The sequence below is a fragment of the Siphateles boraxobius genome, unplaced genomic scaffold (genome assembly GCF_051911475.1).
Source record: "Siphateles boraxobius isolate OS27281-9 unplaced genomic scaffold, OSU_SipBor_1 31, whole genome shotgun sequence".
Classification (NCBI taxonomy): Eukaryota; Metazoa; Chordata; class Actinopteri; order Cypriniformes; family Leuciscidae; genus Siphateles; species Siphateles boraxobius.
Genome location: NW_027508931.1, coordinates 3,927,281 through 3,940,813, shown reverse-complemented (window position 1 = coordinate 3,940,813; position 13,533 = coordinate 3,927,281). Strand labels below are relative to the sequence as shown.

The window sequence follows — 13,533 nt, the reverse complement described above, 5'->3', positions numbered from 1 at the left end:
ACAGAAGAACACTAGTGATGCCTTGCCTTTGGCAAGCACCACTAATTAAATATTTTGTTCTAGCTAGTTTGTTTGAAGATGCAGTTCCTAGTACTTCCACTGGGCAGTGTCGAGGAAATAAAGAATACTTTTTCAATTAATCTGAAATGAACTATTAAAATCTCATTATGAAATGATTCAGAAAATGATTTTTTGACACCACTTTATTTATTTTACTTTGAGTGCAGTATTCAGATACTGGCGAAGATATGAAGCATTCAGGCATGTTTCAGGTGGCTTTTCAGAGGCCAAGCACCCATACATTATACAACATCCTAACAACAGTTTAACCATCATTGTTGGTGTACAAAATGTGCAAGTTCAAGTACACACAAAAAAAACGCCCCAGAATCTCAGGTTGCAAACAAACTAGTTTATGAAGGCAAATTTTAGTTCCACTGCCTTTTTTTTTTACAAAAACATTTATTGAAACAAAAGAATATATTGTTCACTACAATGAATATATTTTTCACCCGAAGACTCCCTTGTTAAGAAAAGGTAAGAAATGTATGCCCCTCCCATTTTCAGAAACAATGCAACATACTGAAACGTTTTATAAGAACGGCCCATTTTTTAAGGGATATTTGACATTTGAGATATGAAATATATCCATCACATACAAGGCTCTATGGGAAGGGATATGCCCATAATAAAAGGCATTAAGTCACATGACTCCACATCTTGCTACCTGAATGATGCATATCCATGGCTCTTTTGTGCATCACTTATAGCAAGATAAAGTGTGATGCTGATGTCTGGTCCACTCATGTTATGCTGATGTCTGGTATGGACTCATGTTCTACCCTATCGATCACCGTGCCATGTTTACAGGGCTTGTGCAGCCAACGCTTCTGACTTGACGGCATCCACTAGGAAGCTGAGCTCATTGCACAAGGTCTCGTGACGATAGGTCATACGGATTTGCGCCACATTTGTCATACGGATGTCATTACCCTTTGGTCCATCCTGTAGATAATTCTCACCCAGAAAGTGTTTCTTCTCCTGCAAGGGAAATCTAAAAGTCAGATATTTTATACACAAGGGTTGATGTTAAATTTAGCACTGGAATGTATTTAAAATTAACACTGGAAGATTTTTCTTAAGGAAATATTCCGGTTTCAGTAGAAGTTTTGCCCGACCAACAGTAATTTGTATCATAAAAAAAAAATTTTTCATTAAAAAGCAACAATCTGAGTTACAGTGAGGCATTTACAATGCAAGTGAATGGGGTCAATTCATACAAATACAGTCAAAAGACAAACATAAGCATGTTAACATGATTTTGGTGTAAAATAAAAATCCCTTATTAACCTGTTGTGTGTAAAGTTATATAAAATTTTAAAACATCACCAGCGCAATGCAATACCATGAACTCTAAAACCCTAGATTGACTGTAAAAATGATCTAAACAGCTTTACAGCTCAAATAATACACAAGTTTAACCAGAATAATTACATTATGTAACTTTTGCTGCTCTCGCGGTTAATAAACAAAATTGCATGCGTTTTGCAGAAGAACAGCACTCTCGGTTGAAATTTTGCATTTGGAAAAAAGAAATTGCATTTCAGAGTACCGACAACATACTCAAGAAAAAGTGAGCGTATGCTACAGATTAAAATATAGAAGTGTGTATAGTACCGGTGTGTTCCGGCCCACTTCAAGCACTGATTATACCTTTAATGGAAGTGTTTTTATTAAACTTTCAGCTTTAAATACTCTACAAATTGGCCCAATTTACTGCCATTGAATGTTCCTCAATGTCACCTCAGATTTTGCTGGGTATTTCTTTTTCTTTCTTTTTTTGAAGAAAACAAGGAGGATCCGAAACTATTTGACCTAGAATATTCCTTATAGGTTAAGACAGAGAGAGAAAGTACCTGATGAGACAGACCGCTCTGAAGCACACTATTTCTGGCGATCTCACACACATCGCATGTGCTCAGTTTCCACAGTTGTGCTGCTATGGCGTACTCCTCCATCAAGGCCTCCTAGAGATACATAAACAACAGAATCACATCACCTGACTGCTCTAGATGAGCACACTCAAAGTAGATAATAATAATGAACTCATTCAGTGTTGGCAGTGTTTGTTGCTATGCGAGTCATTCACAGGAACTGTTTCCCAGACCTTTGTGTAGTGGAACTGTAATGGGTCATCCGTGGAGAGGGACACACACAGGCCCTTTTGCAGGAACTCCCTGAGGGGATTCTTGGAATACTCCAGGAACAGGCTATTGTTACTGAGCGGAGACATGGCAATGGGCACCTGGGCCAAGTAAAACAGGTACTGAAGCACAGGACTCTGTATTGAGAAATGAACAAGAACTATGTTAAACCACAAGAAAAGACTACATCAGTAGCCTACTGGTATCTGTACAACTTACCGAAATCCATGTAATCGCTCAATCAGTGTTTCAACCACATAAATACGTCAATAAAACAGATTGTAGCCGAAACAATGTCACGTCATCTTACATTTACCTCAGAAAAGCCATTCAATCAATGTCCAAAAACTCGTCAGTCAGCTATGAAAATTAACTTTAGAGAGGAGGATTTTGATACATATATGCACTATATAGCATATTCATTGTATTTGAACTTAAGGCGAGACACGGCAGGCAAAAACATAGTTTTTTTTTCACTGGTCAATTTTTAGATTTTGGGATATTTGTCTTCAATAACATGTTTTCTTTCAGACTTGTGGTGAAAAAAAGTCCGAAATACACATTTAGGTCTTTATTTTACTACACTTTGTCTGTTTGCGTCTGTAGATTTCTCATAAATTCATCAAAAGTTGTCGTTATAAATCATCCTTCTGCTCCGCGATCGCAATCTGCACCCTGTCATCACACACACCGTTAGAAAGCTCTCTCTCTCCTAAACAATACAGCCAGATCCAAATATGGTCATTTCCTTTTTATCAGCAACCAATCGCGAAAGTAAAAGGGGGGATTTTACTCTAAATGCGCGATCTCATTGGCTGATGCTAAATCTTTAAAGCCCGTTTTCTCAAATTGACTTTTCTCTCATACTCCAAGTCCGACATCTCCACTTCAGTAGCATCTACGGTCCTTCTCAAAAAATGAGCATATTGTGATAAAGTTCATTATTTTCCATAATATAATGATAAAAATTAAACTTTCATATATTTTAGATTCATTGCACACCAACTGAAATATTTCAGGTCTTTTATTGTTTTAATACTGATGATTTTGGGGAAGATTGTGGTGAAGGACCGATTCCAGACCTTGGGGGACCTGCGGAAGCAGTGGACTGAGTCTGGAGTAGAAACATCCAGAGCCACCGTGCACAGGCGTGTGCAGGAAATGGGCTACAGGTGCCGCATTCCCCAGGTCAAGCCACTTTTGAACCAGAAACAGCTGTAGAAGCGCCTGACCTGGGCTACAGAGAAGCAGCAGTGGACTGTCGCTCAGTGGTCCAAAGTACTTTTCTCGGATGAAAGCAAATTTTGCATGTCATTCGGAAATCAAGGTGCCAGAGTCTGGAGGACTGGGGAGAAGGAAATGCCAAAATGCCTGAAGTCCAGTGTCAAGTACCCACAGTCAGTGATGACCTGGGGTGCCATGTCAGCCGCTGGTGTTAGTGCACTGTGTTTTATCAAGGGCAGGGTCAATGCAGCTAGCTATCAGGAGATTTTGGAGGACTTCATGCTTCCATCTGCTGAAAAGCTTTATGGAGATGAAGATTTCATTTTTCAGCACGACCTGGCACCTCCTCACAGTGCCAAAACCGCTGGTAAATGGTTTACTGACCATGGTATTACTGCGCTCAATTGGCCTGCCAACTCTCCTGACCTGAACCCCATAGAGAATCTGTGGGATATTGTGAAGAGAAAGTTGAGAGACGCAAGACCCAACACTCTGGATGAGCTTAAGGCCGCTATCGAAGAATCCTGGGCCTCCATAACACCTCAGCAGTGCCACAGGCTGATTGCCTCCATGCCACGCCGCATTGAAGCAGTCATTTCTGCAAAAGGATTCCCGACCAAGTATTGAGTGCATAACTGAACAGAATTATTTGAAGGTTGACTTTTTTTGTATTAAAAACACTTCTTTTATTGGTGAGATGAAATATGCTAATTTTTTGAGATAGGAATTTTGGGTTTTCATGAGCTGTATGCCAAAATCATCAGTATTAAAACAATAAAAGACCTGAAATATTTCAGTTGGTGTGCAATGAATTTAAAATATATGAAAGTTTAATTTTTATCATTACATTATGGACAATAATGAACTTTATCACAATATGCTAATTTTTTGAGAAGGACCTTATATACACCAAACTTTCCAGTCTTGTACCTAGTTATATTATGAAGACATTTACAGAGGGATTTGTAAATATATTATTCCTAGCCTGATTTATATAACATTTTATTCCAAAAAACATGTCGAAAATCATTTTTTTAAGGCTATTGGCAGTATATTCTGATTTACAGGATAACAAAAGTAGATATCCATAAATCCCTCTGTAATTTTTTTCCCATCTAATATGTGAACACAATGAAAAAATAATTTTGAACCTGGCTTTATCCAATACTCAGATTTCGTTTTTTAAAATATATGCAGATTAGCGCATATTTAATTAGATAATGTCTCATTTGCATATTTAAACATTAAATTACAGAAAACTTGTAATACATTTTTTTCTCATCTTAATGTAGGAAATCAACTGGCAAAGTTTCATGGTGATATCTGCTAGTTAAAAAAATTACCCTATTACCCTAAATTACCTTATTATATATATATATATATATATATATATATATATATAATAAATCCGTCTTGTTTTTATGACAGCCACCATTTAAATGTTTAGGCTATATCTAAATACGAGTAGAAACACAATTATGTTGTTTAAAAAAAATATTATTATAACGTTATTTTAAAAAACCTTCCTTATGTGTAATTTAAGTAGCCTACAAATCAGTTACCTTTAATATTATATAGTATGTATAACCACTGTCCCTGTATAGTTTTCAGCGTAAGGTGAGGGATTTTTTTGCCATGTACTGTACCTGATAGTCCCCAATTAATCGATATTAAATCGAATCGTAAAATTTGTGTCAATGCCCTAGAAATTACACCTGTAAATTCATGCTTTTTCCCCCCTAATTGACAGTGAACATTACCCTAAACGGGGGAAAGCTGAAACAATCCTTACCTTTGAAAGCAGTGTAATAATTGTTTGTCTATTTAGTGGATTCTAAACTACTCTATGGCTATGGGTGTAATGTTGTGTGGTGTGATTGTAAACAATTTTAGAGACTGACCTTCTTCAGGTTGAGACCGTGAGAGATGTTGTCAGCTGTGAGGAAGGCTGACACCAGATGGGTGATGGATCCTGCCTCTCCACAGTGAGGACGGAACTGGAAGGTATTGAGACCACGTTCCCTGCAAAAACCATTTTCACTATTTAACATGGCTTCGGCTTGTGACTTCAGTTATAAAGCTTAAGGCTAAATTTGAAGGGAATAGCTGGTCTTGATATTAGTTTGTTCTGTGAAGACAATGGGTTGTAGTGCTGAAATCAGAGCTTGATCTTTATAGTGACTTACTTTCGTAGGTTGTTGAGGACCATGATGTTGGCATACATGTGGAAGAGGTAGTAAGTGTATGGTGGGTTTTCCTCCATGGTCCACTCTTCCGGTTTTGGACTCTTATAGGTGAATAAGTGATCACTATGTTTGGATTCATCATCCACACTGTCAAACCCCGTCACCTGGAGAAAAAACATAGAAAGCTTTTTTTATATCTTTTTACAGCCACTTTTTGCCCTAATTATCCTGAGGTTGTGGCTTAATATTTACATAAGGACTGATCAGGCTGTTCAGATATATAGGCAAGGTGGCGTTCATTTGACTTTGGTCACATTTGGTGAAAAAAAAAACTAGTATTCATCTGAGAATCATTTAATTGTTCATAAGGGATTTGTCATTGAAATCTTGATACCCAGTAAAATGACTGTTTTGTGTTTAAGCTGTTAATTGTACTGTTGGTGTTAAAATGTGCTATTGTGACATGAATCTGCTCTGACTGGTCTTGCCAGCTCAACAAAACTCTGATGACGCACTTACGTGTTTCAGGAAAACATGCGTTTCTTTGTGCTTCTGAGGGTTAACTGTGGCCTGGAACAGTGGGAGGAAGATGTTCTCCAGCATCTTGGCGAAGTTGGGAACAATCTGCTTTGATCTGAAAATGTCACTAAAAACAAAGTAGAAAAATTAAGAATATTTGATTTTAGAAATACTGGATATGAATTATGAGCACAAATAAAGTATGAGTACAAATAAAGTTTGAGTGGAAATGTCATATGTTTTCAATGAATTTTAACTGACAGAAAAAGGACGCAGAATTGTAATTTGAATTTAGAAAGATAAATTCAAAAAAGTACATATATTATATAACTTTCATACACTGATTTGAACATTAACAATTAAACATTATGACAATAACAGTACAGACAAAATGCTTCTGAAATAAATGTAGTCAAACGTTTAAATGTAGTCAAATAAATGTAGTCAAACTAATTCTGGGTCACTGAGAAAGAAAATGATGCTTAAAATTGTTTTCATTGGCTTAAGTTTTTTAAAGATATGCTATTAGGTCAGTATATGCGAACATTTATGTAGGAATGGCGGGGGACGAATGAATAATAAAGGGAAGAGATCTCAGTTTAAACCTGAAATGATTAAAATACATCTTTGACTGGATCTATGAATACATTTGTGACTGGGTTTGGACTACTTGATTTTTAGGCAAAACAATAAATTATGCAATCTGAAGCTGGTATTGCATCATATTTCTTGAAAGTCATGGATGATGCAAACATAACAATGCTCACATCACTCAGCTGAACAAATTGCCCTAAATCAGCTCTAGAAGTCATTCAGCAGGGGTGCAAAACTGAATTCCTGGAAGGCCACAGCCTTGGTTAGTGGCAATGGATTTGAATGAAGAAAATGATTATTTTCTTAATATATTTAATTATTTTTTTGAAATATACTGTATAAGAAATTTATTAAATATGCACATTTATATCTATATATTTAAAAAAAAAAAGTATTGCCCATTTTGTTGTGTTAGATTATTGAAGTTTCATTGACATTAAATTCATATGTTAATTGTCATTAGAAGAGGACTTACTAAATCCTGGGCACCTGTATCATCCATTTCATGTTAGGGGAGTGCAACTTTTGCTTGATAAACCATTTGGACAGGCTGGCCCACTCTTCAGGGGCTCGGCCGTAAATTGAGAGACGGGGTTCTGCATGCTGATATTTACTCTCCTCCAGGTTATGAGCAACTTCCTGCTCAAGAGGAACAATGCAATTGTTTGTTACCCACTCAAGAAAATAGTCTGTGTGTTCTGACAGTTATAGTTCATTTTATCTTGTGTATCATGCGAGTTGATCAATTTTACCTTGATGAGACGTGCAAAATATTCTCCCTCGATGTAGTTATCACTTTTGAGGTAGATCTCTCGGAGCTCACTAGCACCCACTGGGTTGTATTTGGAATTGAATTTATCAAAGCGATGAAAGGTTTGTCTGCCCTGTAACAAACAAAAGAGCAATTTCTTATTGCGGCGAGATCTATTCTGCAAGAAAATGTAGCATAAAAGCATCATTTGGAAGTCGTGAGCTTAGAATTATACAGTTCTATCTCCGTTTAGGGGAGTTCTGAGATATTGAGCATCAAAGTTTTTAAATCCCTGTTGTTTTGTGAGATGGAACCTTTTTATTTTATTAATAACTACTAACAAATTTTTTTTTTTTACAAAAATAACACCACACAGGCATTAATAAACACCTAATGGATAAGATTATGTCAAAAACTCAATTTCGACCAAAAGTGGAGATAGAACCATATAATTCTAAGCTCACGAAGTCCTGCGGTTATCTGAAATACGTACCGCGTGTACATCTAATGAGTCCACTGTGAGATCGTAAGGGTCCATTTTCAGATTGTCAAACATCTGTTTGAGGGTGAGCATCTTTCCATTCTTCTCCACCACCACTCGCTCTGCTTCTGTCTTATAGGTGTCCTGGATGAACTTCAGAAGATGCTTCTGGTTCATGCAGGCAGCTGCGTGAATGTGCGTATCAACCTGAATATTCACACATATGTACGTTTAGAAGGGAAAAGGGTATTTATGCAGTAAGTAATGTAAATGTTAGTGTTTATACCACTTTGTTTGAAATACCTTTCTGACATTGTAGAAGTCTCTGTGAGGAACGCCTTTCAGTTCCTTTAACTCTGCCATCTCGTTCAGCATTTCATGTAGTTGGAACTTGGACATCAGGAAGTTAAGCCTTCTGTGACAATAGGTCTTCCTATAAAAGAGAATTGAATTCACCTATTATTATTATTATTATTATAACAGATGCATTCAGTGTTATAAATATAATATAACCAAACTCACGTTGGTCCGTCTGCAATCATGGCAAGGACGTGGCTCAAGTCAATAGCAAAAGTTTCCAAGTCAGGATATGGCAAGCTCCGTGGCTGATCCCGTTTTAAAGCATCCTCATTATCATATACATATATGATTCCATCTTTCATCCTCAGGGAGTAGTTCAGATCCTGTGGGAGGTCTTCCATACTGTAGGGATCCTCACCCTCACTTGGAGGGGGGCAGATATCTGTTGCCATGGAAATAAAGCATAATGGTAGTGCTGATGAATACTAATGTCATATTATATTGATGTCCTGATATAGATAGAAACAGGACTAGGAGTATTTAGTATCACTATCCCAAACCTAATGAATGCCCTACAATCTTTGAGACAGAATAGTACTAAGGTTTTAGGACAGTCATTTCTCACTTATGTCTCAAAGCTGTAGTCATTTTTTGTCTTTAGGTTATTGGTGCATGAACTGTTGTCAACCATAACATACCTGGCAGCACTTCATCCTCCTCACTCCATTTCTCATTATTGGCACTCCTTAGAAAGCTGGCTGTGGTCCTGGGGAAGTGGTGATATGCCAGCCGGGAATATTTTTCTCTGATGAAGAGTGCTTTCAGCAGAGTTTTTGCTGCCTGCTCATAGTCTTCAACTGTTATCTGTCAGAAGTGATCATAGATTAATTAATTTTGTCAGCATTTGGGAGTACAGCATATACACTGCAGTTCAAAAGTTGGTAGGCCTAAGTCTCTTATGTTCACCAAAGCTGGATGTATTTGATCATAAATTCATTAAAAAAACGTAATATTGTGAAATATTATATAACTGTTTTCTATTTCTAAAATTTAATTATTCCTGTGATGGAAAAACTGATTTTTAACATCATAACTACAGTCTTCAGTCTAAATCATTCTAATATGCTGATTTGGTGCTCAAGACAAAAATTCTTATTATTATCAAGGTAAAAAACAGTGTAGGATTACAAATTTTATTTAAATGTTTAATTGAGCTTCCAATACAATAGTATAGAAACTGAGAAAGTTTATTAGTGTGAATTTTGTATCTAAGGTAAATGATGTCACAAACCTCCCTGTTCCTGTCTGTCCAGCTCTCTATTGTAAGTTAAATTGGTCAGAGCCCTGAGACTATAGCCTTTTGTCTTTATGCACTGCCTGGCCATTTAGATAATGTGAAGGTATCGGTGAAGAGTCTGGCTGATTGGATACATTACACTGTTATGCTGATTGGATTAGGATTGGTAACACTCTCAGTCTAGGGCACATTCCTTAACCCGTATGCCTCATTTACATGCTTTTGATTCCACCTTTATGTAACTCCTCCCCCTGAAAGGGTATATGAACTAAATGTATACAGCCTTAGTTAGACTTGGTTGAGATGACTACAGCGACACAATAAAGAACGTATACCTCAACAATCTCCTGGTCTGCAACTCTATCTTTTCTACACTTGAGAAGAAAAAGTTCACAACAGATGGTGCCGTGACCCGGATGGAGAAACTGAAACTCAACAAAGAATGAACTTTTGAAACTTCAAAGCTCAAAAGATCTCAACAAAGATCTGACTTTCCAGTTCCAGACTGAATCTTTTGAATCCAGAAAGATCTCAACAAAGCTGCCTGAGTTCGCAAACTGAATCTCAACAAAGATCTCAACAAAGCTGACTGTGTTCCAGAACTGAAACTCAACAAAGATCTCAACAAAGATAACTGAGTTCCAGAACCAAGCTCAACAAAGATCTCTGACTGAGTTTCCAGACGGAATTTTTCCATACAACAAAAATTTGGTGAGTTTCACTCCATTCAAAGAACCGTTGAAAAACCAGTAAAAATTATCCTCTGTGCCATCAGAGAAGAAGTTAACAGACAGCTGTAGGGTTTGTTAACTAAAGTTATCCTCTAAAGTTGCTTTAGAGATGAAATGTATCCTCTGTTTTTCAGGCAGGGAAGATTAACGTACATGTTAATACTGTTTACCCTCTGCGTTGCCAGGGAAGTGTTTTATCCTCTATAAAATTAGGGAAGATTAGCATCAAGTGCTAATATATTGTACCCTCTGTTTTCAGGCAGGGAAGGTTAACATTACGTGTTAATATTGGTGAACCTCTGTTCAAACAGGGATGTGTTTATCCTCTAAAAGTTAGGAAGGTGAAAGATCCTTTGCATTTCCTTTTAGAGAAGATTAGTGTAACGTGCTAATATTTTGTGTGTTACCCTTTGCTCTGGGCAAGGAAGGTTAACTGTGTTATCGAGTGTAGCCTCTTTTGATCAGAGAAGATTTAGTGTTTTTGTTTGTTTTATCCTCTATAAAATTAGGGAAGATTAGCATCAAGTGCTAATATATTGTACCCTCTGTTTTCAGGCAGGGAAGATTAACGTACATGCTAATATTGTTTTATCCTCTGCTTTGCCAGGGAAGTGGCAAATGTTTTTTTCAGGCAGGGAAGATTTTAGCATAAATTGCTATTAATTTGTGTATCCTTTGCTTTAGGCAGAGAAGGTTAGCATTAACAACAGTAATCTGTGTTAACGAGTGTACCCTTCTGTGGATCAGAGAACTTTTAGTGTTTGTTTGTGTGGTAACAAAGAAATCCACAAAATTATTAAGAAAAGTGTGAGACTAATCTCCACAACTAAAAAAGGTGGTCTTGCTAATCCTTTGTGGTCAGATAGCGAATTTAAAACACTGTTAGGAGAACAGATGGATCTAATAGTCACTGAAAAAGTTAGACAAGAACTAACACAGAAATATGAGATTCATCCAGATAAGATTTGGTCTATTGAAGAATGCAAGAAGGTGTTAGGTGCATGTATCAGAAAGAAAAACATGAAAGGCATAATCTGTTGCCATAGGGAATTTAGCTTATCCATTGCACAAGAACAATCTAGGTGTATAGCTAAATTAAAAGAACAGAACAAACAAATGCACACTAAGGTGGGCCATAACAAGGCCTCAACCAAATGTGACTCAGAAGACCAACAGTCAGATGAAACTTATCCTGACTTAAAAGCATTCTTTGAAACAGATGTAGACATCCCGTCAGTAACTGATAAGCCTGTAGATTCAGTAAAGGTTTGTGTTCCAAGAAGATCTCAGGGAATTGAGGGAACTGAAAGTGTTCCTCCCAACTCTTCTGTTGTCCAAAACCAAACTGTTGCCAAAGCACTCGGACCTAAAGACATAGAAAGACTATCCCAAAGCTTACCTTCAGTACGCACTGATGTTTCTGAATTTAGAAGGGCATTGATCAGTAAAATGCGTCTTTACGACATGTCGTTGGCAGAAGTCACACAGCTGATGTCACAAATGCTAACTGAATCTGAATTCAACAGTTTTGAGTCTGCTGTTACTTCTGAACTACAACATGCCAGAAAAGATGAATTGAGAGAGGGAGTTCTGAAAGCGTTGAAGAACATTGTTGGACCTAAAATTGACTGGTCGAAGATCACTAGTTGTTTACAGAAGAAGGGTGAAACTGTTAGTGAGTACACTCAAAGATTTTGCCAGTCAGCAGCAGCATACAGTGGTATAGCTGACACTTCAGAGAAGGTGCTAGAAGATAATGGTCCCCTAGTTCGCACATGGTTTGATGGTCTGTTGTCAGAACATAGAAAAGCATTGCCTTTCTTAGACTTAACATGGTCCACTAGAACCATACAAAACAACTTAGACAGTTTGGCTGCATGGGAAAGAGACTCTGATGTCAAGGAAAGAGTAAAAATTGCTACAGCATCCTTTAAGGTCAACACAGAGAATCAACAGAAACGCAAATGTCCTAAGAGAGAGGGCAGTAGTTGTTATTATTGTGGTAAACATGGACATTGGGGAAAAGAGTGTAGGAAAAACAAAAAGAACTTTAAACAAGTTAACAATGTTACTCAGCTCCTACTCAGTCTGCTTGCTACTCTGAAGCAGCCCGTCCCCTCGTCATTAAACTGGGGCAGCTGGTTGACGCGTTAACCATTTGGGCTGTGAGTGCTTTATTTCCCCACTAACTTGCAACAGAGATAAAAAAAACTTCTGTTTTTGTTTAATAGAACAAAAGGAAAGTGACTATCTCAGTTTTTTCCTTTGGGGGACACTGGTTAAAGTAGACTCACAGCCTTAAATGTTATTTTACAGCACAGGCCTTTCATCATTAATAGTGTTAGGTCAGACTGTAAACGTAAAAAAAGCCCTCATGCAGTGTCCACAATAATGTCGAATATTGTTTTACAGCGTGCACCTGTCACGAATCCGTCCTCATGTATGATGTCTGCTATGACTGAAGTTTTGTTAGAGGATGAAGGAGAAATTACTCACAATTGTGTTACGCTTACATATAGACCTATGAGTGAAGTAAAAGAAAAAGGTAACAGACGAGCAGGTTATGCAGTAACGTCGACCACGGAAGTGTTAGCTTCAGGACGTCTTCCAGATCATTTTTCAGCTCAAGCTGCAGAACTAGTAGCCCTAACGAGAGCATACACGCTAGCTTCAGGATCAGTTGCTAATATCTACACAGATTCCAGATATGCTTTTGGGGTAATTCATGATTTTGGTGTCATTTGGCAAACCAGACAGTTTCTAAATTCTGCTGGATCCCCCATTAAGCATGCTGAATTAGTGAAAGATCTAATGTTTTCCATGAAACTTCCAAAGAAATTAGCAGTGATAAAAGTGAAAGCACATCTCACAACTAATACTACGGAAGCTAAAGGTAATGCTCTTGCTGATATGGCAGCTAAACAGGCTTGTTTCTATGCAACTGTACAAGTGTGTTCAGGTAGTGCAGCACAGAAGAAAATGATGCCTCCTGAATCAATAATTGATCTGTACAAAGACGTTTTCCTCCATTAGAACCAAAGTGGCATGGGCCACATCAAGTGATGTTGATTACAGCAGCTGCAGTCTTGTGTCAGGGAAGGAAAACCTGGACTCATTGTACACACAGTAAGGTTGTTCCCCCACCAACAGGGATAGGTTAGGACACGGAACCAGTGAGGAGCCCCGGGAAGAACCGAAACGCAACAGGCTTCGGAGGTTAACCCTGGGGTGAAGACTTCCCTCATA

General features: G+C 37.6%; 1 protein-coding gene across 8 annotated transcripts in view; it reads right to left on the bottom strand.

The window, feature by feature from the left end:
* The window catches only part of ampd3b (adenosine monophosphate deaminase 3b), a 66,292-nt gene that overhangs the window by 43,662 nt on the left and 9,097 nt on the right, over positions 1-13,533 (bottom strand). For 5 of the 8 annotated variants that reach the window (XM_077193424.1, XM_077193425.1, XM_077193426.1 and 2 more), the window contains 12 exons: positions 8,958-9,123; positions 8,482-8,701; positions 8,263-8,392; positions 7,972-8,166; positions 7,480-7,611; positions 7,203-7,366; positions 6,134-6,260; positions 5,615-5,778; positions 5,330-5,450; positions 2,168-2,341; positions 1,917-2,027; positions 189-1,041 (listed from right to left, as the gene is read on the bottom strand). The exons of the other annotated variants lie outside the window; for them this stretch is intronic. In XM_077193424.1, the coding sequence (XP_077049539.1) occupies positions 865-1,041; positions 1,917-2,027; positions 2,168-2,341; positions 5,330-5,450; positions 5,615-5,778; positions 6,134-6,260; positions 7,203-7,366; positions 7,480-7,611; positions 7,972-8,166; positions 8,263-8,392; positions 8,482-8,701; positions 8,958-9,123 (1,881 nt within the window). In that variant the 3' untranslated portion in view covers positions 189-864. Of the gene's footprint in view, positions 1-188; positions 1,042-1,916; positions 2,028-2,167; positions 2,342-5,329; positions 5,451-5,614; positions 5,779-6,133; positions 6,261-7,202; positions 7,367-7,479; positions 7,612-7,971; positions 8,167-8,262; positions 8,393-8,481; positions 8,702-8,957; positions 9,124-13,533 lie in introns of those variants that run through there. 8 annotated transcript variants of the gene reach the window in all.